The sequence below is a fragment of the Manihot esculenta genome, chromosome 10 (assembly GCF_001659605.2).
Source record: "Manihot esculenta cultivar AM560-2 chromosome 10, M.esculenta_v8, whole genome shotgun sequence".
Lineage (NCBI taxonomy): Eukaryota > Viridiplantae > Streptophyta > Magnoliopsida > Malpighiales > Euphorbiaceae > Manihot > Manihot esculenta.
In genome coordinates, this window is record NC_035170.2 from 13119629 (window position 1) to 13144660 (window position 25032).

Genomic DNA, 25032 nt, shown 5'->3' on the forward strand with positions numbered 1-25032 from the left:
AATGGCAATACCCAGAAACTAAAATGTAAATCTCCCTAAAATAAATAATGCACATATATAATTTTTATTGGACATTAAAACCAAGTATGATATCTTTATTTTATAACTACATAAATTTACTTCATTGACAAGTTTTTTTTAAAGGGATATTGACACTAAAAATTCAAATCTTTCCGCGCTTTTACATTTTAATTCAAACATTTTTTTATATAATAATCCAAAATTTTTTAAAATATTTTGCAATTTATCCAATTTTGAATTCCATACAAGTGATCGTGTGTCATTTGGTAATATACCTTGCTTAGTGTTTTTTTAAATAATTTTCAATGAACCCACAAGACATGTAGGATGCCATCTAGATTGACAAGTAACTCTTGGATAATCTTAACCAAGGTTGTAAAAATCTCTAATTTCAGTTAAAATCCCTAAAAGGAAAGTTCTACCCTATTTGGACATTACAAGAGCAAAATCCAACACGCATTGCTCTCAGTTAGTCCTTTCCAGTGTCGATTACCCATGGTGAAAGAGAACTCATATTCATCAACGGCAGCGAGTAGGACACTTCGCTTTCATTGTTCAATTCACACTAACCTTGTTGCTCCCCTATGTACCTCATTTACTCATAGGAACCTAAGAAGAAGATTCTACTCTTGTCCATTGAGGAAAGTAAAGTAAGGCTATTTTTGTTGTGATCTTTTATTGTACCTTGAATAATCTATTCGAGTAATGTGTTATTTACAGGATAATAATTATGACCTTTTTTATGGCATGATGAGGAACTTATGTTGGGATCAAGAGAAAGAACTATGTTTGATGTGATTTTTGATAGAATAAAGAAAGTTAAAGATGAATTAACACACAAAGAGCAAGAAGAAGTTGAGTTGGAAAGGAAGTTAAATTTCACAGAAGCCAAGTTGTTGAAGAAGTCTGACAGAGTGAAGAAGCTCAAGGAAGAGAGGCTATTCCTGCAAGAGAAAATTATCAAGATGCAATGTGATTCTTGGAGGAGTAGGATTATATATGTTGTTGCTATCATGCTTGTAATGGTTGGTGTTGTACTTTGTTTGATCAGACAAATATAGCAACAAGTAATATCTTGCTACCTAACCACAACCAATCTATTCTATTACATCATATGATAACCACAAGTACTACCTATACTTTATAAAACCTTAATTCACAAAAGTGACAAAAAAGATATAGATGCACATCATTCTTCTGCCTGAGTCAAAATACATAGTCTGCAGGTACATCAGTTTTCCATGTCTATAGGTACATCAGTTTTAGTAGGTGCCTGAGATCCAATTAGCTGAGGACATGGTTCCATATTCTAGTTAACATCAGTGGCATTCATTATTGCAGCTTAGGCTGCTCTAGTAGATCCACTAACCCATTTGATATTTCTCTCACCTGGAATCTGTAAAAGTAGTCCACATATTTTAATTGGTTGAAACAAATGAAAACATGATATAATGCATGGTAAATATATTAATACCCTTGTATATGTTCTGCCTGATTCTTCACTGATGAATACACCATGTTCAGACCTTGCCTAAACACAAAAAAATTTTATATATAAAAATTGGTGAGAAACAGCTCATACATGAAGTAAACTACATCCCAAACTTACTTACCATTCTTCTGTCCCTAGCTAAGACTGTCCTTGGAATTGATGATGTGCTTTAGTTAGTAGATTGATTAGCTCTAATTAGATGAATTCTTGGTCTTCCTCTACTTCTCTACATGAAATTGAAAGAGCATTTTCACCCTCAATACATTGATTAAAGGTACTGATAAATGCTAATAGAAAAATTAAGTGTAATTACCTTGCTTGGCTCTCAGTTGCTGGTTTTGTCCCTATTTGGACATCCCCTCTTATTGTGTCCAATGTTCAGATAATGTAAACATCTCATTTCCATACCAACTCTAATTGCTCTACTTTGACTTAAACTTTCTCCTTCAAACTTGTCTTTTTTTTTGTTTTTAACTCTTCTTTAGTCTTTCAGGCATTTTCTTATATTCAGGAGATAAAAATAGTGTCCCAAACAACTTTAGCCACTTAATTTTAACTTAAAAAATTAATTAATTAATTAATTTTTAATTAAAAACTAATACATTTCTAAAATAAAAAGTCCTAATAGTTTTTTTAAATATATTTTTTAATTAAATTGTAAACTATTTTTTTATGAATATATATCTTTATCAATATAAAAAAATATATATAATTAAGTTATAATTATTAATTCTACTCAATTTAAATTATTATTATATTAAGTTAATTTAAAAAAAAAATACAATTTCATATTGAAACCCTAATTCTATAATCAGATTGTTCTTTCTATCGACCAGCCCCTTCCTCCTTCCTTTACATTTAAGGGTTTAATGGCATTCTCATAACATGATAATACATTCTTTTATTGTAGTATGAATCCACATAATCTTCAACATTGTACTTCATGAAAAAGATGCATGCTAGTGCATGACTACATGGGATGCTAGAAAGGTTCCATGCTTTAGAGAAACATGCATCACTAAATAACCACACCACATATCCCTCTTCACCATATGAAACTTGGAATTTACCAACAGCAGATTTCACCACACAATATTTTATAGTCTTCTTTGATTCTTCAATTTGTTTCATTATTCTAAGATAAATACTACCAACCCACTTCACGACAGGTTCATTTTTTCTAAACATTTTGTTCATTAAACAACTTTTTATCTCCTCTAACATGTCTATTATAAACTTTGTCCTAGCCTCAGTTAGATTAGATGTGATTACACCACACTTAGGTAAGGTACTGATAAAATCTTTATAAAATACTTGGGGGTTTTGCTTTATCATATCATCAAATGCACTTTGAGAAAAATCTTTGAGTGTCTCCATGTATTTGTGAAATGAAGCCTCATAAGTTGAGTTTACAGCTTTCCAAAAAATTTGACTTGAATTCTTGCACTCTTATGGATTTTATTCCAATTGGCATAGATATGCTCAGCACAATTCCGGTGCTCAGCATATAGGACCAAATCCTTAATTGCATTGGATAGTCCTTGTTACATAACATATTATTAGTACATTAGCATTTTTACAATATCAATTTAATTAACAAAAGTCGGTGCATATTGCATTCTGTTGATCACTAATCAAGGTTAACCCTAGTCCATCAACAAGTCTAAAGTCTTCAAACAGTCTTTTCAGAAACCACCTCCAACTTTATTCATTCTTTCCCTCAACTACACACCAAGAGATTGGAAATATTTGATTTTTTCTATCTCTGCCCAAAACACCTAATAGTGCTCCAAAAACTAATGTCTTCAAAAAGTAATCATCCAAGCATATACATGGCATGTACCCTTGCATATATCCCTTCCTCAAACAACTAAAACTAACATAAAACCTCTTGACTATAGGCTTATTATTAGGTCCACTTGCATCTGTTTGTACCTCAAATCTTCCTTCTCTATCAACCCTTTGCAGCTCAGTTTTGTATGAACCTAAAATTGCATAATGCTCCTCTAAACTCCGTCTCAATATCTTCAATGCATTAGACTTTGCCTTATAACATACCCACTTAGATAGTGTTAAGTTATACTTTTCTTACATCTCAATTCAACATGTGATCAACTGACAAATCTGGATTCCTCATAAATTTCTCCAAAAAATCCCTAGCACTCCAGTTTGCATTAGCTTGCCTATTAGTTAAGCTCCTATAACAGTTGTGTGCATAGCTATACCTCTTGACAATAAAGGTTCTTTCACTTGTCACCCTAGCTGCATATAGTCCATGGATAACTCCCAACATACTTTGCTTCCATTCTCACATCACATGTTCTCTTCCAACTAATAAAGTCATTACAAATCCCATATTTTTGAACACAATCTCTAAATTGTTGACTATTATCAAAAGACATGCCAATTACAAAATCAAATGTGCTATGGTCACATCAAGAGTTATAAACTTCATGTTTTCAAGGGTTTACGTAATTCAACCTCATCGGCACTCAAAGGACTATCATAACCTATATCATCTAACTCATCATCCTCACTAGCATCCTTATTTTCATCATGATTAACACTTACGTGGCTATGAATTTTACTACTTCCCTCATTGTTGGTATTGTTGATAAACTTAGTGGATCCTCTTTCAGTTTCTTTATTTCCATTATCACTCATAAATTTCTTCTTATTCTGCATTACAATAATAACTTTCTCATCATCAATTTCAACTTCATCTTCTAAACTTTCATCAGTAGAACCTTAGTCAATCATGCTACCTGAGATGAACTCCTCATCCTCACTACTATAATTTAAAGACGGTTCACATTTAATTACAATATCAGTTTCACTATCATGCATGGGATTACTATCATGTCCTGTACTTCCATCTTCATTTAATTCATTTTTGTGACATTCTGAATCACTTTCTTCTTTCAACTCAACAACGATTTTCAAAAATCCAAAATCATTTCCCTCTTTCCACATATTTATAACCTTATCATCATTAAATACTAAAGTTTGAAAGTCTCAGTGCCTCCTAGGTTTATTATAATCTATTTTTCTAACTTTTCCATAGCCTTCTATCTTTAATTTATTGCTACTATCACTATAACTCATTCCAGTACATTCATACCAACTACTATAGATGCAAGTCCCACCTACATAACTAAAGGCTAGTCCCTTGGTAAATTTCCCACCCACATGGATGTTAATAGGACAACTGCATTCATTATCAAATTAACACTGTTATGTTATTAAATAGGGTTAACCATGTTTGCTTACTATTAAAAACAATTTCAAAACCCTAGTATTGTACATGCATTACATTATTCTAATCAACTGCAAAGCAAAATTCACTAAAAGATAAAGGATGGTTCAATATAAAATACCTTTTCCTCGTTTAGTTCTTATTATCATTGATGATATTAAGACACAACTTCAATCTTTGTCGTATGGACCACCTTGCACGATAGCAGAAAGCTATCACTTTAAACCAAAGTAACTTAGTTTTGAAAACTTCAACAACAAGATTCCTCTCCTTAAAATAATGGTTTGCGACTCTACTACTATTGCTTCTGTGCTTTCTCCCACATTTATCACACTAGTGGCTTCCTCTTTATCAACTTCAGCTGCGAGCTTTCAATTTGGGATCTAGGGATTTCGATCTTCTCTTCAATTTAATAAATGATAAATTAATTTGTCTTTATTTTAATTAATCAATATAAATTAACCCTCATTACCAGCTATTATAGATGGTAATCCTACATATTTTGTGAGTCCCATTAAAAATTATTTAAATAAGAACACTAAACATGTCATGCCACTAAATGACACAAACTCACTTATTTAAAATTCAAAATTAAATAAAATTATAAAAGAAATTTAAAAAAATTATTATATCAAGAAAAAAAATGTTTGAATTAAAATGTAAAAGCGTAAAAAATTTAAAATTTTAAAGTTAATATCCATTTTTTAAACAATAAATTTAGGTAAATTCTATGTGAAAAAAAGTCAAACCTTTGCATTTTCACAATTATAACTTTTAATTTGGATAACAAGACATATTCTTTCAATTTTTTCACTATTATAATTAATATCTAAACTTAATTTGACTATAGATATCTGCCATATCTACGTGGATTTCTTACACTTTTTAATTATTTTTAATTTCATATTAAATAAAAACACTAAATTTTTACATTTTATCACGTTTATAGTTTTACCTTTTAAATTTAGACTATAAAGTCCATTCTTTAAATTTTTGCACGATATGATATTTTTTTAATTTCACATCCTTAAGATCTATCAAATAAAATAGTCAAGTTCTTATACTTTTCACAATGTGCGCCAGCATAGCGCATGACCCTAACTCAGCCATAAGACAATGCGTGATTCAGGACCCATCATCAACTTTTTTAATGTATGCTCACGACCCATGTGAGGTTATAATTAAATGTATGAATTTTTTATCTAATAAGTCTAACAAAAAGTAGAATTTGCCCAGATTTCATTACCATTCATCAAATCATTTGGATCTCTCCATATATTGAGTTATTGGCTAATAATACTTGTTATAATAAATATTAGAATTAAAAGTAAAAATCCAGTGATATTAATTTTACTTATATATTAACTAAGAGTAATATAAATAATTAATATTAGTGTCCGCAATAAAAATTATAAATATTTGTAAAAAGGTTTTTAACAGCAAAATTCATTATTATTAATAATTATTTTTTAATAACAATTATAATTTTAGTGTAAAATGTTTATAACTATAATTTTATAGAATAACATGCAGCAATTATATTTTTTTAATATAAATTTATAACTATAATATGTAGCAATTATATTGTGTTATATTAACTAATACCTTATTTTTCTTATAGGGAATTTTAATAAAAAAATGTACAATTTATTAAAATTAATCAATTACTACCCACAGATCCAATTCGTCATTAATAGCTGATGAAAAAAAAATTAGCTACATAAAATTTCGTTGCTTATTTAATTTATTATTTTTTTACCATTACTGACAAATATTAAAAACTACAAAATTAAATTCTTTCAATCGTGTTAAATTTTAATAACAAAAAATCATAAGTACCAATTAATTTTTTATATGAAAATCAAACGTCAAACTTTGCATTAATTTTTTTTAATCATTTAATCTAATTAAAGAGATTATAAAGCAAGCAGACAACATTGCCATCAATATCTTAATATAAGGTATAAATATATTCTTATACATATGGAAATTCATATATATATATATATATATATATATATATATATATATATATATATATATATATATATATATATATAATTGCATTTTCTAGACAAATTCTATCTCGTTCTGCCAATATTCTCATTGATGGAATTTAGGCAAATTCTATGTGAGAAAAAAAAAGGTCAAACCTTTGTATTTTCATAATTATAACTTTCAATTTGGATAACAAAACATGTTCTTTTAGCTTTTTCATTGACTATTGATGATCTGAGATCCAGAAAACAGGGTTTACAATGGGTTCTGTAAAACTGGAAAAACTTTTACATAGAGGAGAGTATTTTCCCTTTTATATGTTTCCCTTTTATATGTTTCCTTTTGTCTGCTAGTGACGTGCTAACAGAACGTCTATCATTGGTCCACCTGTCCCTGCTACGTTGATACGGGCGTACGAAGGAATCAGATCTCTGCTCCATGCGTAACGGCCTTTGATTCTCCCTGTGCGTGTGTATATGGACCTACAAGGCAGGTGGATGAATCTTCCTCCTGGTTTCGGGCTGGGCCGGAAGATAGGAACAAAGCTGGGGCCAAAGGGGCCGGCCCGTGGAGCAGTAAAGGCTGGGCCGACTTGGTTGAGAAATTCAGAGGGGGCCTGGTATCGAGGATCGAATGGGCCGGACCCGTCAGTGCAGAGGATGTGTGGGCTTTCGGATGATGAGCCTTTATCACGGGCTTGGCCTTTGACCGGGATGGAGAAACCCAGCGGTCATCAATTGCCCCTTTACCTTCTCGGCAGTTATTGCCCCAACTGTCGAGGGGATAAACACCAAGAATCATTATGACCGCGTCTGTTTGAATTCAGCTTGCTCCATAATGCCCTTTCATCTTATTGTCAGTTGGAGCTTTAAATCTTCTCCGTCTTTTTTCTATTTCTAGCTTTCCTCTACTCTTTGTGCACACTGCTATCTTCACTTTCCTGCCTTTATCTTCTCGATACGCTTTCTTTCCTCTCTTGTGAATAGCCTTTAAGGATTCTGATGCCGCTAGCCTAGAGTATAATGTCGCCCTGTCCTACATTGAAATCTCAGCCTCTGGCTATATATTAATAACACCTCCTTCTCATCCTTGGGCTCCTTATCGGGGCAACAGGATCTCTCCTTCCTCTGGTTCAATCGATCTCCCGAAAGAGGCAAGTTTAGTTTTCTTTGTCATGCGAAAGAAGTACGGTTTACCCTTCCCTTATCTCCTCCTTTCAATGGGGTTTTTCTACTTTTCGGGATTGTTTCTCGAACGCTGGCCCCTAGTTTCACTCTCCCTATGTTTTCTTTCGAATCTGCTCTGTCTCTCATGGGGTCTATTTTGACCTTACTTTTGTGATTTTGCAGCCTTTAGGATGAAGATGAAGCGGATTAAGCCCCCTAAGATTCTTACGCTGCCCGAGGGGAGCTTGAACGTTGCTTCGGACGTCCTCCTAGTGGGGCGATCGGCAGAGGAGGTTACTCGACAAGTTGCCGAAATCACATCTTCTAGGTCGTTCGGATGGCCTCCTTCCCCTATTCATGCTCGAGCACCAATGCCGAGCTCTCAAGGTTCCGAATTTTCAAGGCCGTGTAGCAATGGCAAGTCGGTCTTGGCTGCTCGAACTGTTCGAGCTCTCGGGTCCTCTTGAACTTCGAGATCAATCTGGGACTGCAGATCGACGGGAGCGAAGCTTGCCCCGCCTTCTAGCGATGCTTTCCGACATGTGCTTCGTAATATTGAAAGTTTAGCTTATAAGTATATAAGTAAGGACAATTCATCAAGATCTTCGTTTAGCAGGGGTAATCTGCTAAAATTAGTCCAACATAGTATTTGTGTAGGTTTGCAACATTCACTTGTTCCATTGCCCTTCAGAATGTCTCGCCGGTTTTCCTCGGCTTGCTCGAGTGTATCGTGCATCACACTTGGGCGGCAGAAAGCCTGCCTATGACGGAACAGTGAGAGATGCTTATGGGGATCAACTTGTTCAGTTCCCCTATAATAACGAGACAGAGCTCAACCGGCCTGCGAAGCTTATCTTTCGAACTATGAGAATTCTTTTGAATCGAAAGCTAAGATGATGGGATAGGTGACAGTGATGTAAACATAAATGATGATGTATCCGGGCATGTAAATCCTTTAGGGATAGCTTTTTATCCTGTAATTTAGGTATTTGTAACATGCTGTAATGTATTTTTCTTTTAATGAAATTTTTATTTTTCGTTCATACTCAAGCTGTTCTTTCCTTATCATGAGTGAAGTATTTAGCCTGCGTGCTTCGTAATTTTTCCTGAGGGATCCACTGTATCGGTTTTTCCTCCTCGCCTCCTAGCCAATCGGAACTAGAGTTCATTTAGCCAACTGAGCTTTTGGTTTACTCTTTCCGAGCTGGACTAACCATATTCGTGAGCTCTGTTTTTAACCAGTGAGCTGAGGTCTTGACCCACAGGTTTGTATGATTCCACGACGTCCTCATCACTTCGTTATTACCACTTCGAGCTCGTAGCCTTTGCTTAACAATGATAAGTCAGATCATGTACCTTTTTAGGTGATGGGCAGGTCTGGTCTCTATCATGCTTCGATCTGCTTGCGTCGTTGGATTTTCCTCGGATTGCCCCTTTACTTCCTCAGTATTTATTACATGAATAGTGAGGGAGGAAATCCCTGTACTTTATTTGTACTTGCACGGCTTCCTTTTAGGCGATTTTACTTTGCTTTTCTGGTTGTGAGCTCGGCTGTCTGGTCCTCCTCGAGGTTACCTTTCGTCAGGCGGTGCAACGGAATCTGCGTGCTCCACTGGATCGGGGAGGTCGGCCTTTGTCGTTTTCCTTCTTGTTGGGTTATTTTTACTAAATGTTTGTTCATGGCAAACTGACTCGAGCTGTGAGCACAGTCCTTTGCCCTCATTTACCCTCCTATATGTTCCTGCATTTATGGGCCTTTTCAAAGAGGGAGCTCGGTTCTCCGTTATTTCCTCTATACTTAGCTTCATTCTACCTGAGTGTTTCACGTTGCGAGTCTATCCGAGCTGGGAGCTCAGTTCTTTGCTCTTTGCTTAGGTTTTTATGCCTATTGTCCGTGACACTGCTTATTTCGCGAGCTTAGGAGTTTGGAATTTTGCTTTTTTTTTTTTTTTTCGCTTTGGTGCCCCGAGCTCGTTTGTGAGGTCGGACTTAACCTTTCTTTTTCTGAGCCGCCTACCCTTGAGCGTTTTGTGGGTTCTTTGCTGTTTAGGCCTCTCTCTAGGCTAGTTGAGCTGGTTTAGGACTAGTGGTCACTTTTCGAGGTCGGTGCCTCTTATGATTGCCCTAATCTTTTGTGGGAGGTCGGAACTATGTCCTTTTACCTCCCTGGGATCCATGAGGTCTTCTACTTCTCTGAGATCTCTGTATCTCAGTGAGGTCTTCTGGTGCCAGGAGATCCTGAGGATCCTGGTCTTCTACCTCCCTGAGATCTCTATATCTCAGTGAGGTCTTCTACTTCTCTGAGATCTCTGTATCTCAGTGATGTCTTCTGGTGCTAGGAGATCCTGGGGATCCTGGTCTTCTACCTCCCTGAGATCTCTATATCTCAGTGAGGTCTTCCGTCTATTTGAGATCTCTATATCTCAGTGAGGTCTTCTATCTCTCTGAGATCTCTATATCTCAGTGAGATCTTCTGGTGTCAGGAGATCTTGGGGATCCTGGTCTTCTACCTCCCTGAGATCTGTATATCTCAGTGAGGTCTTCTGTCTCTCTGAGATCTCTATATCTCAGTGAGGTCTTCTGCCTCTCTGAGATCTCTATATCTCAGTGAGGTCTTCTATCTCTCTGAGATCTCTATATCTCAGTGAGATCTTCTGGTGCCAGAAGATATTGGGGATCCTGGTCTTCTACCTCCCTGAGATCTCTATATCTCAGTGAGGTCTTCTGCCTCTCTGAGATCTCTATATCTCAGTGAGGTCTTCTGCCTCTCTGAGATCTCTATATCTTAGTGAGGTCTTCTGCCTCTCTGAGATCTCTATATCTCAGTGAGGTCTTCTATCTCTCTGAGATCTCTATATCTCAGTGAGATCTTCTGGTGCCAGGAGATCTTGGGGATCCTTGTCTTCTACCTCCCTGAGATCTCTATATCTCAGTGAGGTCTTCTGCCTCTCTGAGATCTCTATATCTTAGTGAGGTCTTCTATCTCTCTGAGATCTCTATATCTCAGTGAGATCTTCTGGTGCTAGGAGGTCTTAGTGATCCTAGCCTTCTACCTCCTTGAGATCTCTATATCTCAGTGAGGTCTTCTGCCTCTCTAAGATCTCTATATCTCAGTGAGGTCTTCTATCTCTCTGAGATCTCTATATCTCAGTGAGATCTTCTGGTGCTAGGAGGTCTTGGTGATCCTGGCCTTCTACCTCTCTGAGATCTCTATATCTTTAGTGAGGTCTTCTACCTTTCTGAGATCTTTATATCTCAGAAAGGTCTTCTGAGCTTTGTTCTTTGTAGAGAATCATTCACAACAAGAAAGATAATCTCGTTTTGGAAGGAATGATGTTATTTTATTCATGCATGTTTTTCAGAGTACAATGCTTTTCTTTACAAATATTTCAGGGGAAATATCTCTTCGGGTGTTGGATATTCCAGGCGTGAGGCTCAGGATTTCCTTGCATATCTTCGATTCGGTATACTCCTGACTTAACCACTTTTGCTATCCTGAATGGGCCCTCCCAGGTCGGTGCCAACTTGCCCACTGCTGCTCTTTTTCCCGTAGCTTCTAAGTTTCTTAGGGCCAGGTCCCCTACCTTTAGACTTCTTTCCCTGACCCTTTGATTGTAATAACGGGCTGCCCGTTGTTGGTAAGCAGCAGTTCGGACTTGAGCTTCTTCCCTAATTTCTTCGAGAGCGTCCAAGTTGTTCCTTAACTTGTCGTCGTTGTTGTTCTCGTTAGCAAATTGGACTCGATGAGTGGAGATTTGCAGCTCGACTGGGACTACGGCCTCTGTGCCGTAAGCAAGTGCAAAGGGCGTTTCTTTAGTGGACGTTCTGGGGGTAGTTCGGAGTGCCCACAGGATACTATTGAGCTCTTCTGGCCAGTTCGCCTTTGCCCCATCCAGCCGTTTCTTTAATCCCTGGAGGATAGCTCTGTTGGTAACCTCTATTTGACCATTGGTCTGAGGATGGGCCACTGAAGAAAACTTGTGCCATATGCCCATGTTTGCCGTAAATGCTCTAAAGGTGCTGCAGTCAAATTGTCTGCCATTGTCAGATATGAGTACTCTTGGTATGCCAAACCTGCATATGATGTTTCCCCATACGAAGTCTATCATCTTGCGAGCTGTGATCGTGGCTATTGCTTCCGCCTCTGGCCATTTGGAGAAGTATTCTACAGCCACTAATACGAATTTCCTCTGTCCCGTGGTCTTGGGGAAGGGTCCCAGGATGTCTATTCCCCATTGTGAGAATGGCCATGGACTGGATATGCTGGCTTGAGGAGTGGCTGGGACTTTGATGGTGTTAGCAAATCTTTGGCATACGTCGCACCTTCGGACAAACTCTTCTGCCTCCCTTTTAACAGTGGGCCAGTAGTACCCTTGCCTGAATATTTTATTGGCTAAGGTCCCTGCTCCTTTGTGAGCTCCGCACATTCCCTTGTGTATTTCTTCCATCACCTTTGTAGCCTCATCCGGGCTCACACACCGGAGCCACGGGCTGGATTTTCCTTTTTTGTATAAGGTCCCCCTTATTGCTTGATAGTTGGCAGCACGAGCTGCTATCTTTCTAGCTTCATCTTTATCCTCAGGGAGTTTTCCCTTCTCCAGGTATTATAGGTATGGGGTCATCCAAGTCGGGCTTTGTTCCACCTGCAATACCGTGTTTGTTTTATTAAAAGCAGGCGTGTGGACGTGCTGTATGTACACTTCATCGGGGAGCTGTTCTAATTCTTCTTTGGACAACCGACTAAGCAGGTCAGCTTCCTCATTTTCTTCTCAAGGTATTCTTTGAAATTTGATGAGAACTCCCCGATCTATGAGTTCAGCTTCTATAGCTTTTACTTTTGCCAGGTAGCTCTGCATGGTTGGGTCTCTGGCTTGATATGCCTCAATTATCTGGTTGACCACCAGCTGTGAGTCGCTATTTACTTCGAGGTCAGTTGCCCCTACTTCCATTGCCACCAGCATCCCGTTTATTAAGGCTTCATATTCCGCCATGTTATTGGAGGCTTTGAATTCTAAGCGTAGGGCGTAACAAACCTTAAATCCTCCAGACCCCTTAAGCATTATTCCAGCACCGCTGCCTTCGGCGCTTGAAGCCCCGTCTACGTATAACTTCCAGCTGAACTTTTGGAAAAGTTCTTCCTTTCTTTGCTTCCCCGACACTTTTGAAGATGATTCTCCTTGTTCCTCACTGAATGTGCACTCTGCTATGAACTCAGCAAGGGCCTGAGATTTTATGGCTGTTCGAGGTCGATACTCTAAGCAATAAGGACCAATCTCAATGGACCAAGCTAGCATCCAACCTGAGGTCTCCGGTCTATGCAAAATCTTCTTCAAGGGTTGATCGGTCATTACTACTCCCTGGTGGCTTTCCAGATAAACCCTGAGCTTTTGGACTGCCAGTAGTAGAGCGTAGGCTATCTTCTCAATATTCAAATATCTGACCTCGGCGTCTTTAAGCACCTTGCTGACATAGAAAATAGGCTTCTGCTCTCCTTCTTCCACCCTTACCAATACTGCGCTAACTGCTTGTTTAGAGGCCGCCAGGTATATCAGAAGTTCCTCCCCTTCCATGGGACTACTAAGCACGTGAGGCGAGCTGAGATAGCTTTTGAGTTCTTTGAAGGCTTCCCGACAGTCTTCTGTCCATTCGAAGTTTGGCACTTTCCTCAACTTCTTGAAGAATGGTAAACACTTTTCTGCCGACCTCGACATGAATCGATTAAGCGCCACTACTCTCCCGGTCAATCTCTGGACGTCCCTTACACAGGTCGATTCTGGCATATTCAATATGGCTTCTACCTTCTCTGGGTTGGGCTCGATGCCTTTCCCACTCACCATGTACCCCAGGAATTTTCCTCCTCTGATGAAGAAGGCACATTTCGCTGGGTTCAACTTCATTCTGTACTGGTCTAATACTCCGAATACCTCCCTCAAATATGCTATGTGCTACTGGAAAGTTAGGCTTTTGACTACCATATCGTCTACATAAACCTCTACGTTTCTGCCAATCTGGCTTTTGAAGATTTTGTTCATCAGTCTTTGGTATGTTGCCCTGGCGTTTTTTAGCCCGAAGGGCATGGCTTTGTAGCAGTATGTCCCATCTTCTGTTATGAACGAGGTCTTTTCTTCATCTGACCTGTCCATTGGGATTTGATGATAGCCAGACATAGCATCCAAAGAAGACATGTAATAGAAACCGACCGTAGAGTCAACCATTTTATTAATATCAGGGAGGGGATAACAATCTTTAGGACAGGCCTGATTTAGGTCAGTGAAATCTATGCACATCCTATATTTGCCATTGGCTTTTTTGACTAGTACAGGATTAGCTAACCACTGTGGGTACATGACTTTCCTAATAAAGCCTGCCTCTTCTAGCTTCAGTACCTCCTCCTTGGTAGCCTGTTGCTTCTCCCTTCCTACTACCCTCTTCTTCTGCTTTACCGGTCTAGCTTCAGGGAGGACATTCAACTTGTGCGTCATCACTTTTGGGTCAATCCTGGGCATGTCAGAAGGCTTCCAGGCGAAGCTTGATGCGTGACTTCCGATCAGGGCCATGACCTCAATTTCTGCTCTTTGGTGAGGCCGGCGTTGAGACTGAAGACTTTATCTGTTTCTACTTCTGATAAGGGAAAAATCTCCAGTTCCCCTACCGGTTCTGTCCTGGCCTCTGTTTTCTCGTCTCGGGCCTCTAGGACTTCTGAATCCAGCCTCTCCTCTGTTGAGCTCGGCTCTGCTACCGTGGCTAGGTACACTGCCCTTGCTTCCTCCTAGCTTCCCCGAACTATTCCCACCCCTGCTTCTGTTGGGAACTTCATCGCCAAGTATCTGATACTGGTGACGGCCTCAAAGTCAAACAGCGCAAGTCTTCCCAGGATTGCGTTGTAGCTCAGAGGAAGTTTGACTACCAGGAACACCGCATAATGAGTGCGAGTCCTCGGTGCTTCTCCTAGGGTAAGAGCCAACTTCACCTTCCCTTCTACAGGTACTGGGACTCCTCCGACTCCTTTGACCGGTGCCTGATCCCGGACCAACTGTTCTTCAGGGATTCCCATCTGCTGAAAGACCCGGTAGGGTAGCAGTTGACCTTACTCCCATCATCCACTAGGATTTTCTTCACCCGATAGTTGTGGATGACAGCTTCAATGACAAGGGCGTCGTCATGGGGAATTTGAACACCTTGAGCATCCTCCGGAGAGAAAGTGATGGCCACTGGAGAGTGTTCGACGACCTGCATGACCTCGGCGCCACTGCTTTCTCCCTCTCGACTCCTCTTCTTTCCTCTGCGACTCATCTGACCTCCTGTGCCCCCCCACAATCATGTTAATGGTCCCACTAGACCCATCATTCACTGCTCCCGCTCTCCTCGGCGCTTGGGTTGCCGAATTGGGCTAAGGTCTTTGTCCTTCCGGTTTCTTCACGAAGTTCTTCAGGTGTCCTCTTTTTATCAGCCTCTCGATTTCTGCGATCAACTGGAAGCAGTTATTGGTATCATGGCCATGAGTGCGATGGAACTGACAGTATTTGTCAGGATTTCGCTGGTCGGCTTCTGTTCTCAGGGGTCTGGGCCACTCTACGAATTCTTTGTCTTGGACGGCCATGAGTACTTCGGCTCTAGAAGCGTTAAGTGGGGTCGGCTTCTCTAGGACCCACAGAGGGAGTGGCCTTTGTTCTGCGACCCGAGGAGGGAGACGTCTTTGGTCCCTTCGTTCCCAGGGCTGTCTGTAAGGTTCAGGCCTTTTGCCATGTTTCTTCTCATGCTTCTCCGGCCTCCTTTCCTCTGGGGCTTTCTCCTTACCTACCGCTCCCTTGGCGAATCGGCTTGTCACTAAGGCATCATCCTGCCTTATATACTTTTCAGCCCTCTGCATCAGCTCGGCTAGTGAGGTCGGAGGCTTCTTGCTTAGTGAGCCGAAGAACTTAGCAGAGGTCGTTCCCTTCTGCATGGCCTCCATCGCCCTTCCTTCATCGAGCTCGGGAATTTGCAGAGCCTTCGTATTGAAACGAGCGACGTACTCCCTGAGCGATTCGTCTCTTCTCTGCTTGATTGTTTCTAGGTAGCTCGTCTTCCTATCCGCAGGCACCCCGGCAATAAACCGGCTGATGAAGTGAGTGGCCAGATCTCCAAAACTGCTGATACTTCCAGCCTCAAGGTTATTAAACCACGCCCTCGCTGGCCCCGAGAGCGTCATTGGGAATGCCTTGCACATCAAGGCATCTGACAGAGTCTGCAGCTCCATGAAAAGTCTTGTAGTTGAGGACATGCTCTCGTGGGTTTCCAGCTCCGTCATAAGCCGTCATTGATGGCATCATAAACTTCTTTGGAACAGTCTCCTGCTGTACCCGCTTCGAGAAAGGTGAAGAAGTGGGCAGGAAGGTTTGGCTCTGATCCTTCTTTCCCAGCTCGGCCAAGAGCTGCTCTCTCAACTTCTGCAGCTTTTGGTCTACATTCTCATCTTCCGGCCTGGGTTTCTTCTCTAGGTGGTATTCCTCCTCCTCTGGTTCGCTTCTCATCCACTTGGTTGTCCCGACGGAATAGTTGTCAGCCTCATCATTCTCTATCATCTCCCTCACCCTCCTTCCATGGACTCGGGCCTCCGGTTCTTCCTCTTCCCCGGCTCTTCTTTCTCTTTCTCCGGTACCACGGCTGCTGGTTTGAAGACAGTCAAGGGCAGGTTGGGGCTCATTGGTTTGGGGTTCTTCTACCACTGGGAGTGTATTTATCGGGGTGTTGAGGCCCCTTTGTTGCATTATCTGCCCCAACCAGTGGGCGGTGTTCTGCAGTTGGAGGGCCATGGTTTGAAGGTCCTGGTTGGATAAGGTAGCGGTGGGAGCATTCCCTGCCAAGCTTGGCGAGGGATTGAGAGGAATGGGTGTTTGGTTGTTTAGTGTTGTAGGGCTAGAAAAGGAGAACTGCTGCCCCTCTTGGGCAGAGCTCAGGTCATTTGGGATGTGAAGGTTGCTTTCATTGTGATTAGCCATCATGGATCTTAGTGGGTTTTGTTAAGAGTGGAACTCTGGTGATGAAAAGATCTCCTTCGTTTCCCACAGACGGCGCCAATTGATGATCTGAGATCCAGAAAATAGAGTTTACAATGGATTCTGTAAAACTGGAAAAACTTCTACATAGAGGAGAGTATTTCCCCTTTTATATGTTTCCTTTTGTCTGCTAGTGACGTGCTAACAGAACGTCTATCATTGGTCCACCTGTCCCTACTACGTTGATACGGGCGTATGAGGAAATCAGATCTCTGCTCCATGCGTAACGACCTTTGATTCTCCCTGTGCGTGTGTATATGGACCTACAAGGCAGGTGGATGAATCTTCCTCCTGGTTCCGGACTGAGCCGGAAGATAGGAATAAAGCTGGGCCCAAAGGGGGCTGGCCCGTGGAGCAGTGAAGGCTGGGCCGACCTGGTTGAGAAATTCAGAGGGGGCCTGGTATCGAGGATCGAATGGGCCAGACCCGTCAGTGCAGAGGATGTGTGGGCTTTCGGATGATGAGCCTTTATCGCGAGCTTGGCCTTTGACCGGGATGGAGAAACCCAGCGGTCATCAACTATAATTAATAATTTTTTTTAAGTCATAATTAATATTTAAAATTAATTTCACTAGAGACATGTGTCATGTCTATATAATTTTTTTATATTTTTAATTTTATATTGAATAAAAATACTAAATTTTTATACCTTATCCTGATTATAGTCTTACCGTTTAAGTTTGGATGATAAATACCATTCTTTGAATTTTTTCACAATATGATATCTTTTTAACTTCATATCATTAATGTCTATTAAATAAAATAATCAAACTTTTACGCCTTTCACAATGTGCACGCCAGCCCTAGAATACCACGCGACAGCAATTCAATTATTAGGCGATTATTCGATTGCTTTAATTTAAAATTAAATTAAATTAAATAAATTAAAATTTTAATATTTATAAAAATCAAATCGATTTTAAATAAAAATTAAATCAATTGATTTAATTTAATTTAATTTAATTTAATCGATTTGAATTTTAATAAATTTTTTATTTTTTTACTTTATTTTTAATATTTTAAAATTTAATTATAATATTTTAATATATAATCTCTTTATATTATTGAAAATAATATATTATTATAACTATTTAATTGGGTTTGATTTTTTTAATTTTTTTATTAAAATCAAATCAAACCGAATTGAAATAACTGAAATTTTTAAAATTAAAAATAAAACCGAATTAAAATGAATAAAAAATTAAACTAAAATTTTAAATTAATTCGATTCGATCGATTTTTTCAGTTTAAATCGAATATTACTTATCGCTTTGCAAGACAATGCATGATTCAGGACCCATAACAGCTTGCTTAATGCATGCTCACGACCCATGTCGTGCAATAGCTAGTCATATGACTACATACGATCAATGACCCACCAACTTATTTGGTTTTACTATTGAATAGAGATTATGATACAGCTGAAGAAGGACATAAAATTAAAGATTTGTTGAAAGAAAATAAGTTTAGAATGAGTTTTTTCAATTTTAGGGATTTAATAGGAGTTTCTCGATAAAATAGGAGTGTTTGGTTAACATTTAAGGTTATGTAGAGTTAATGAAGCAGAATTAAAAGTCTGGCATGATATGTGATTTTAGGTAAAATTATTTTAAAAATTAATTATAATCATAAAAAAAAATTAAAAAATAGACTTTTTATCAGCCAAAATTAAAAAATTTTATACTGATATTAATTTTGTTACTGTATTGATTAATCTATAACAGTAATATAAATAATTGATATTAGAAATATATAAAAATATATAATAATAATAATTGTGAATATTTATAAAAAAATTTTAGCAGTAAAATTTATTATTAATAATAATTATTTTTAATAATAATTATAATTTTATTATAAATATTTATGATTATAATTTTATAATAATAATATGCTGCAATTATATTTTATTAATATAAAGTTATAGTGATAATATGCAGTAATTATATATTTCTAATATAAATTTATACTAGTAATATGTAGAAATCTTATATTAAAAATACTATTAACTAATACCTTATTTTTCTTATTAAGAATTTTAATAAAAAAATGTACAATTTATTAAAATTAATCAATTACTACCCACAGATCCAATTCGTCATTAATAGCTGATGAAAAAAAGAAAAAAAATTAGCTACATAAAATCTCGTTGCTTATTTTATTTATTAATTTTTTTCACCATTTAGCGATAAATATTAAAAGCTTCAAAATTAAATTCTTTTAAATTTTAATAACAAAAAATCATAAGTGTCGTTTAATTTTTTTATATGAAAATCAAACGTCAAACTTTGCATCAAACTTTTTTAATCTAATTAAAGAGATTATGAAGCAGGCAGACAACATTGCTAGCAATACCTTAATATAGGGTAGAAATATATTCTTATACATATAGAAATTCATATATATATGTAATTATATTTTCTAGACAAGTTGTATCTCGTTCTGCCAACATTCTCGCTAATGGATAAGGTAAGGAGTGATTAAGGGCAGTAATTAAGTTAATATATAATTAATTGTAATGTTTAGGCAAGTAATAATCTGTAGGAACATCAGGGTGATGCCTATCAACACCATCAACATTCCTGAGCCAAGAAGTCTGATCAAACAAAGCTGCACCTTCTGGTACGTCTTCCATCACCCTTTCATGGCCTTTTGGCATGTATATTCCAGTCCGAGGATGAGGTATCCAACACGATTGATCCTTTGTTTTTGCTTCATCTATAGAGTTTCTTGATTCTTCTGCTGGAAGACGATGATGATAATAATGCCGTCCTATTGTTAGAAGAATAGTGGCATGGTGTTGAATGCGCCTAGCTTCCCTACACGATGTAACATAATTAACTAATTCAAGTTGAAAAGGATTAAACAGAAGTAAATAAAAAGTTTATTATTTAATTTATATTACGATAAAATTCATTAATTGATTAAAAATACAGTAAAACGTTGTTTTAAAAAATTTATTAATTCGTAACATAAAAAATTAATAACATCTTGAAACAGATAAAAATTATAACATGAATGAAATATATTATAATTAAATAATTTTCTTAAATAATTCATTATTAAACTCTATCAAACTATAAATATATAGTTCAAATGAAGAGCATATTACCTAAGAATTAGCTTGTTTGTTTTTGCAATTCCAGGCTTAGCCATGCAGCAGCTAGTCGCAGATATATCAAATTCAAAGTTGACGACGACGATGATCGATGATCACTTGCAAGCTTGGGAGGTTCTCTCTGTCCTCTATTTATAGCGACCTCCTACACCCTTTATTTATTGAATAGTGACGGTATGTTCTTTTAATTTTTATTTAAAAATTTAACCTTTATGAAAAGGAAAAAAAAAAAAAAATTCTATCTCATGTCCCAATTTTTAAAAAGTTAATGGTGATATTAGCTCTTCAATTTGGTAAAAGTAAGGTGGTGAATTGATGTATTCGATGTTCTTAAATTAATTTAATGTATTTTTATCAAATTTTTAGTTTGTAATAATTTTTAAAATTTTCATTTTTTAAAAAATAATACCATATATAATTTTATTAGAATTAATTTGAATTTTTTATTAAAAGTTCTTACATGCTGAATGAAAAATTAGCTAATTAAAGCTCAGATTTGATGCATAAAGATATATTAAATACTACAATGCTTTAGTTTTATAAAGTTAAAATTTTATAGTTTAAAATATAAATATAATTTATTACTTTTATTTCAAATAAATAACTTTTTAAATGGATACCTAATATTAATTTTTATGCAAAGTGTATATTTATATATGTATGCATGAAATAAAGAATAAGTTCCATTGGCACATCTGGTGAAGGTTATGTGCAAAAGTACAAATAGAAAATGATAAAGCGAAAGCAATTATGGACAAAGGAAAACCTTTTTTTTTCTAATTTCCTAGAGATATTAAATGAAAACTAGTAAACTATTCTACATATAGATTAAATCATAAATCATGTTCAAGTATAATATTCTATTAACTATTATTTACATCGTTAATCTCTAATATAATTAGATGCGTTTAATATGAATTATATCAAAGAATTTTATACTAATTGTATTCTTTATTTATAAAATTAAATTAAGCGTCAAAATTTTTTCTCATTTCTCTTGTGCACTAATTTAAGTGTAAGTATTTTATAATTTTGGGATTAATATATATATAACTGATATGTGCAGAAAACAGAACTGTGTTGTAATTGAATAAATCTGTGTCCATGACAGTCACTAATGCTTAAATTAGTATTCTGAAAAATAACACGACCGTAATGAATTGCTTACAATTTGAATTGTATAAAAATTATATACTTTTATCTTTGTAATCGTTCTCCTTATATACTATAAAAGAGATAAATAAAGTATTTTTTGATGATCCAGTGATGATGTGGTTGTCTGACCTAAAAGAGATGCTATTGATTAACTAGTCGAAAATTCTGTGATTATAAACATAAAGGGAATCTGTTGGATTGTATCTGTTAATAGTAATTTTATACTGAGATTCGTCCTATCGAGAGGAGGGCGAGTCTTGATGATGAACCGAGTATTAAAATGTCTAGATCTTCTTTTTCTCGAATGAAATTACGTTATCCATTTATCAAATTCTTATTACGTCTTGTTCCCTAATGATATGGCATTGATTATTTTAGACAATTTTTGTGTAGTATAATAAATTTTTATATATAGCCGAGAGATATTTTCTTCAATAATAAGATAATTTTTTATATGGAGCCAAGAGATATTTTCTTTAATATAACATATTTTTTTAATGAAATTGAACTAATCCACGAGCTACCTGTTTTAATTTTTAATAAATGCATAAAATCCAATATATTGAATAGACGGTCGTTAGTGGATACTTTATATGAATGGTTATGATTTTTGATGCCTAGTTAAATAATTTGATCATTTGAGAATATTTGAATTTCTCTTCTTTTATATAAGATGATTGATTTGTTGTGACTTGTTGGATTCCTTATCACGTAGAATTACTTTTTCTTTTAAAATGTTTATGGTAATAATGTTCTAAAAAATTCATTAATCGTAGTTGAGAATAATATAAAGTGCAATGTAACATAATTATATTATTGCATCAATAATAGTAATTATTTATTGATGGATTCATTTAAGTTGATAGAATGTAATATTTTCTCATCCACCATAATTTTTATTCATTTTATTTTTTTATATATATTAAAAAATATATTTTTTTATTAATTTTGTAATTATATTTATTTTAAATATATTAAACTTTATTAAATACTAAAAGATATTTTGAGAAATTTTTTAAAAAATAATACAAAATTAAGTAGTGTTATACAAATTTATATATTACAAAATTAAAAAAAGTAATAATTTTAAAAGGAGTAAATTATTTTTCCTAAAAATAATTTTATTATTTTGATAAAAAAATATATTTTATTAGTTAATTTTATTAAATTCTCTAAATTTTAAAAATATTTTCCTAGAAAAATATTTATTGATAAAACAAATAAAGCTTCATAATCTTTGTAACATACCTTACCCGGTTACTTAATTAATCTAGCCAGAGACATCATATTTTGTAACAGTTCTTTTATTTTTTTCTTTTAATTTATATCATGTAATTTATGGTCTTTTTTTTTTTTACTGAAAATCCGGTAGAGTTTTCCCCTGAAATATGTGGTTAACCCCACCTGTGAATAGTAATATCACACTTTTATAAATTTCAATTTTAACCCTCAAACTTCTTTTAATATCAATACAATTTCAATTCAGATCAAACATTTCATAAATCATCTCATTTATCTCGACACAAAAACTTATATTAATAACCAATATTTACACCAAAAATTAAAATCTTCAAATATATCTAATTCACAACCATATACACCTTCATCTTTAAATCTTTATGTACATGCCATATTTCCAAAATCAACTTTATATAAAATTTACAAAATATACTCCAAGACAAATAATAATGTAAATCTGGTTAAATTGATGCAAATCTGTACAGCTTCTTAGATCCATAAACTGCGCGAGGAAAAATAAATTTCCACGTGCTAAGCAAATTGCTTAGTGGTGCTCAATTCTTTTTTTTTTTTAAATAAAATATTTAAATCAAAATTCATTTATTAATAACAAATCAAACAAATTACAATAAACTATTTTGCAAATAATTTAAAATAATTTTAAATCATATTATTATTTCATATATATAGAGATTTGAATTTCATAGTATTTTTCTTTTTCTTCATGTAAAAAGTTTTGTTTTCTCTTGATACTTTTATTTATTTTTTTTATTTTTTTTTCTTTTGACCTATAAATTTAAATGGAACTGTTAAGGCAGATAAAAGAGTTATATCTATAGGACACAAAATGTCAAATAACTGTATAACTCAAAAGAATCTATAACTGTAGTAGTAGAGTATATCAGTCGTACCTATAGGGTACCAATCGGTATAACTGTCGTGCAGTACTGCAAGATCTGTATATGGCATGTCACACCCTTAAACTAACTCATAATTCCACCAAACTTACTTGGACCAAACTTTAAACAATTTATACATTTAAACATAGGGACATAAATTTCAATATATTGTAACTTTCAATTATTCAAACCGTAATATTTTATCATATCAAAATTTTGCTTTTAAATATTGTCATATCATGTAAATCTATTAATTTAATTCAACTACATAAATTACAAATTCATAATTTAATTCTTAATTAATTAAGGATTATTATTATTATTATTATTATTATTATTATTATTATTATTATTATTCCTAATCTAATATCTTTTTCTATTTAACATGATGCACCATATCTCATTTCGCTTTTTCTCTTAATTTTTTTATTTATGTTCAACAACTTTCTTTCAACCCTAATTTAACTAATTTACAACGTTTAACATATAAAAAGTAGTATTCCTTATTTAGACTAATAATTTTTTTGTTACTATATCTTAGCCAAATTACATCCCTATCAAAGAAATTAGATACATTACACTTGGTCCATAATTTGAGTTTTGGTCAAATTACATAGTAATTCCAAAATTTTCTATTTATTAAGTTTATCATTTCTTCAAACTTTGATCATGCAATATAACTAAAATATTATTCACTTGATCTAGTTCTACTAAGGTAGTAAAATTTTCTAATAAAACATAATTAACAAATTCTTAAATTCATCCAAATAAAGTTGAGTACAAACCTTAAACCTTAAACCTTCCAAAATCTTCCACATACTTAAAATTTTCTAATTTTTCTTTCCTTTCCCTTTAGAGTTTTCACTCTTTCCTTCCACTTCTTTAAATTTTCCAACACTTGTTACTATTCACTCTCCCTCAACCTTGAATTTTTCTCTTTGATTTCTCTTCTTTTTTTTCAAATTCTACTTTGGAAAGGTGTTGTGAGAAAATGGGTAATTTGATTGGAGGTGGAAATCTGAAGAAATTTGGTGTAGAAGAGAAAAGATTGAGAATGAAAATTTCTTCTTGGTTCACGGCAGAGGAAGAAAAAAAATGGAGAAATGGGTTTCCTCTTCTAGCCTTTTCTTTTCTTTCTTTTTTTTTAAAAAAAAAATTATTTGGTTAAGTGGCTAGTAAAGTGCCACTTGTCTTTAAATTAAAATTTAATTTATCTTCTTCTTTTTTGTATTCTTATTCTTTTTTTATTTATTTTTATTTTATTTTATTTTTTTGGGATATTACAACTCTATCCCTCTTATAAAAATTTCGTCCTCGAAATTTTACCTGTATTAAAGAGATGAGAATACTGTGTTTTCATGACATCTTCACTCTCCCAAGTTGTTTCTTTTACTTTGTGATTCCTCCACAGGACTCTAACAAGGGGATTTCTTTTGTTTCTCAACTCTTTTATTTCTCTTGCTAGAATTTTCATAGGTTCTTCTTCATATGACAAGTTTGGTTGTACATCCACAGATTCCGCTGTGAGGACATGAGAGGGATCTGACATGTATCTTCTAAGCATAGAAACATTAAAGGCATTGTGTATCTTGTCAAGTTCTGGTGGTAAGACTAGCTTGTAGGCTACCGGTCCTACACGTTCCATAATTT

At 35.3% G+C, this 25032-nt stretch overlaps 1 protein-coding gene and 1 long non-coding RNA gene across 2 annotated transcripts; both read right to left on the bottom strand.

The window, feature by feature from the left end:
• Positions 1-1124: 1124 nt before the first annotated feature.
• Positions 1125-5128, bottom strand: LOC110624139. Its single transcript, XR_002489395.1, has 4 exons — positions 4891-5128; positions 1635-1739; positions 1496-1552; positions 1125-1417 (listed from the first exon to the last, which is right to left on the bottom strand). It is a non-coding gene; the product is annotated as an uncharacterized LOC110624139 (long non-coding RNA).
• Positions 5129-19269: 14141 nt separating this feature from the next.
• LOC122724856 lies at positions 19270-20182 on the bottom strand. Its single transcript, XM_043960759.1, has 2 exons — positions 20084-20182; positions 19270-19790 (listed from the first exon to the last, which is right to left on the bottom strand). Exons 1-2 carry the CDS (start codon positions 20125-20127, stop codon positions 19481-19483), a joined length of 354 nt encoding a protein of 117 aa, XP_043816694.1. The 5' UTR covers positions 20128-20182; the 3' UTR covers positions 19270-19480.
• Between the last annotated feature and the right edge of the window lie 4850 nt (positions 20183-25032).

What these genes read in the sequence shown, in the direction of transcription:
- LOC122724856 (XM_043960759.1), bottom strand. Translation starts at nt 20,127, where the DNA reads ATGGCTAAGCCTGGAATTGCAAAAACAAACAAGCTAATTCTTAG. An exon ending in ACAAACAAGCTAATTCTTAG is followed by an intron (nt 19,791 to 20,083) that starts GTAATATGCTCT and finishes TACATCGTGTAG; the next exon opens with GGAAGCTAGGCGCATTCAAC.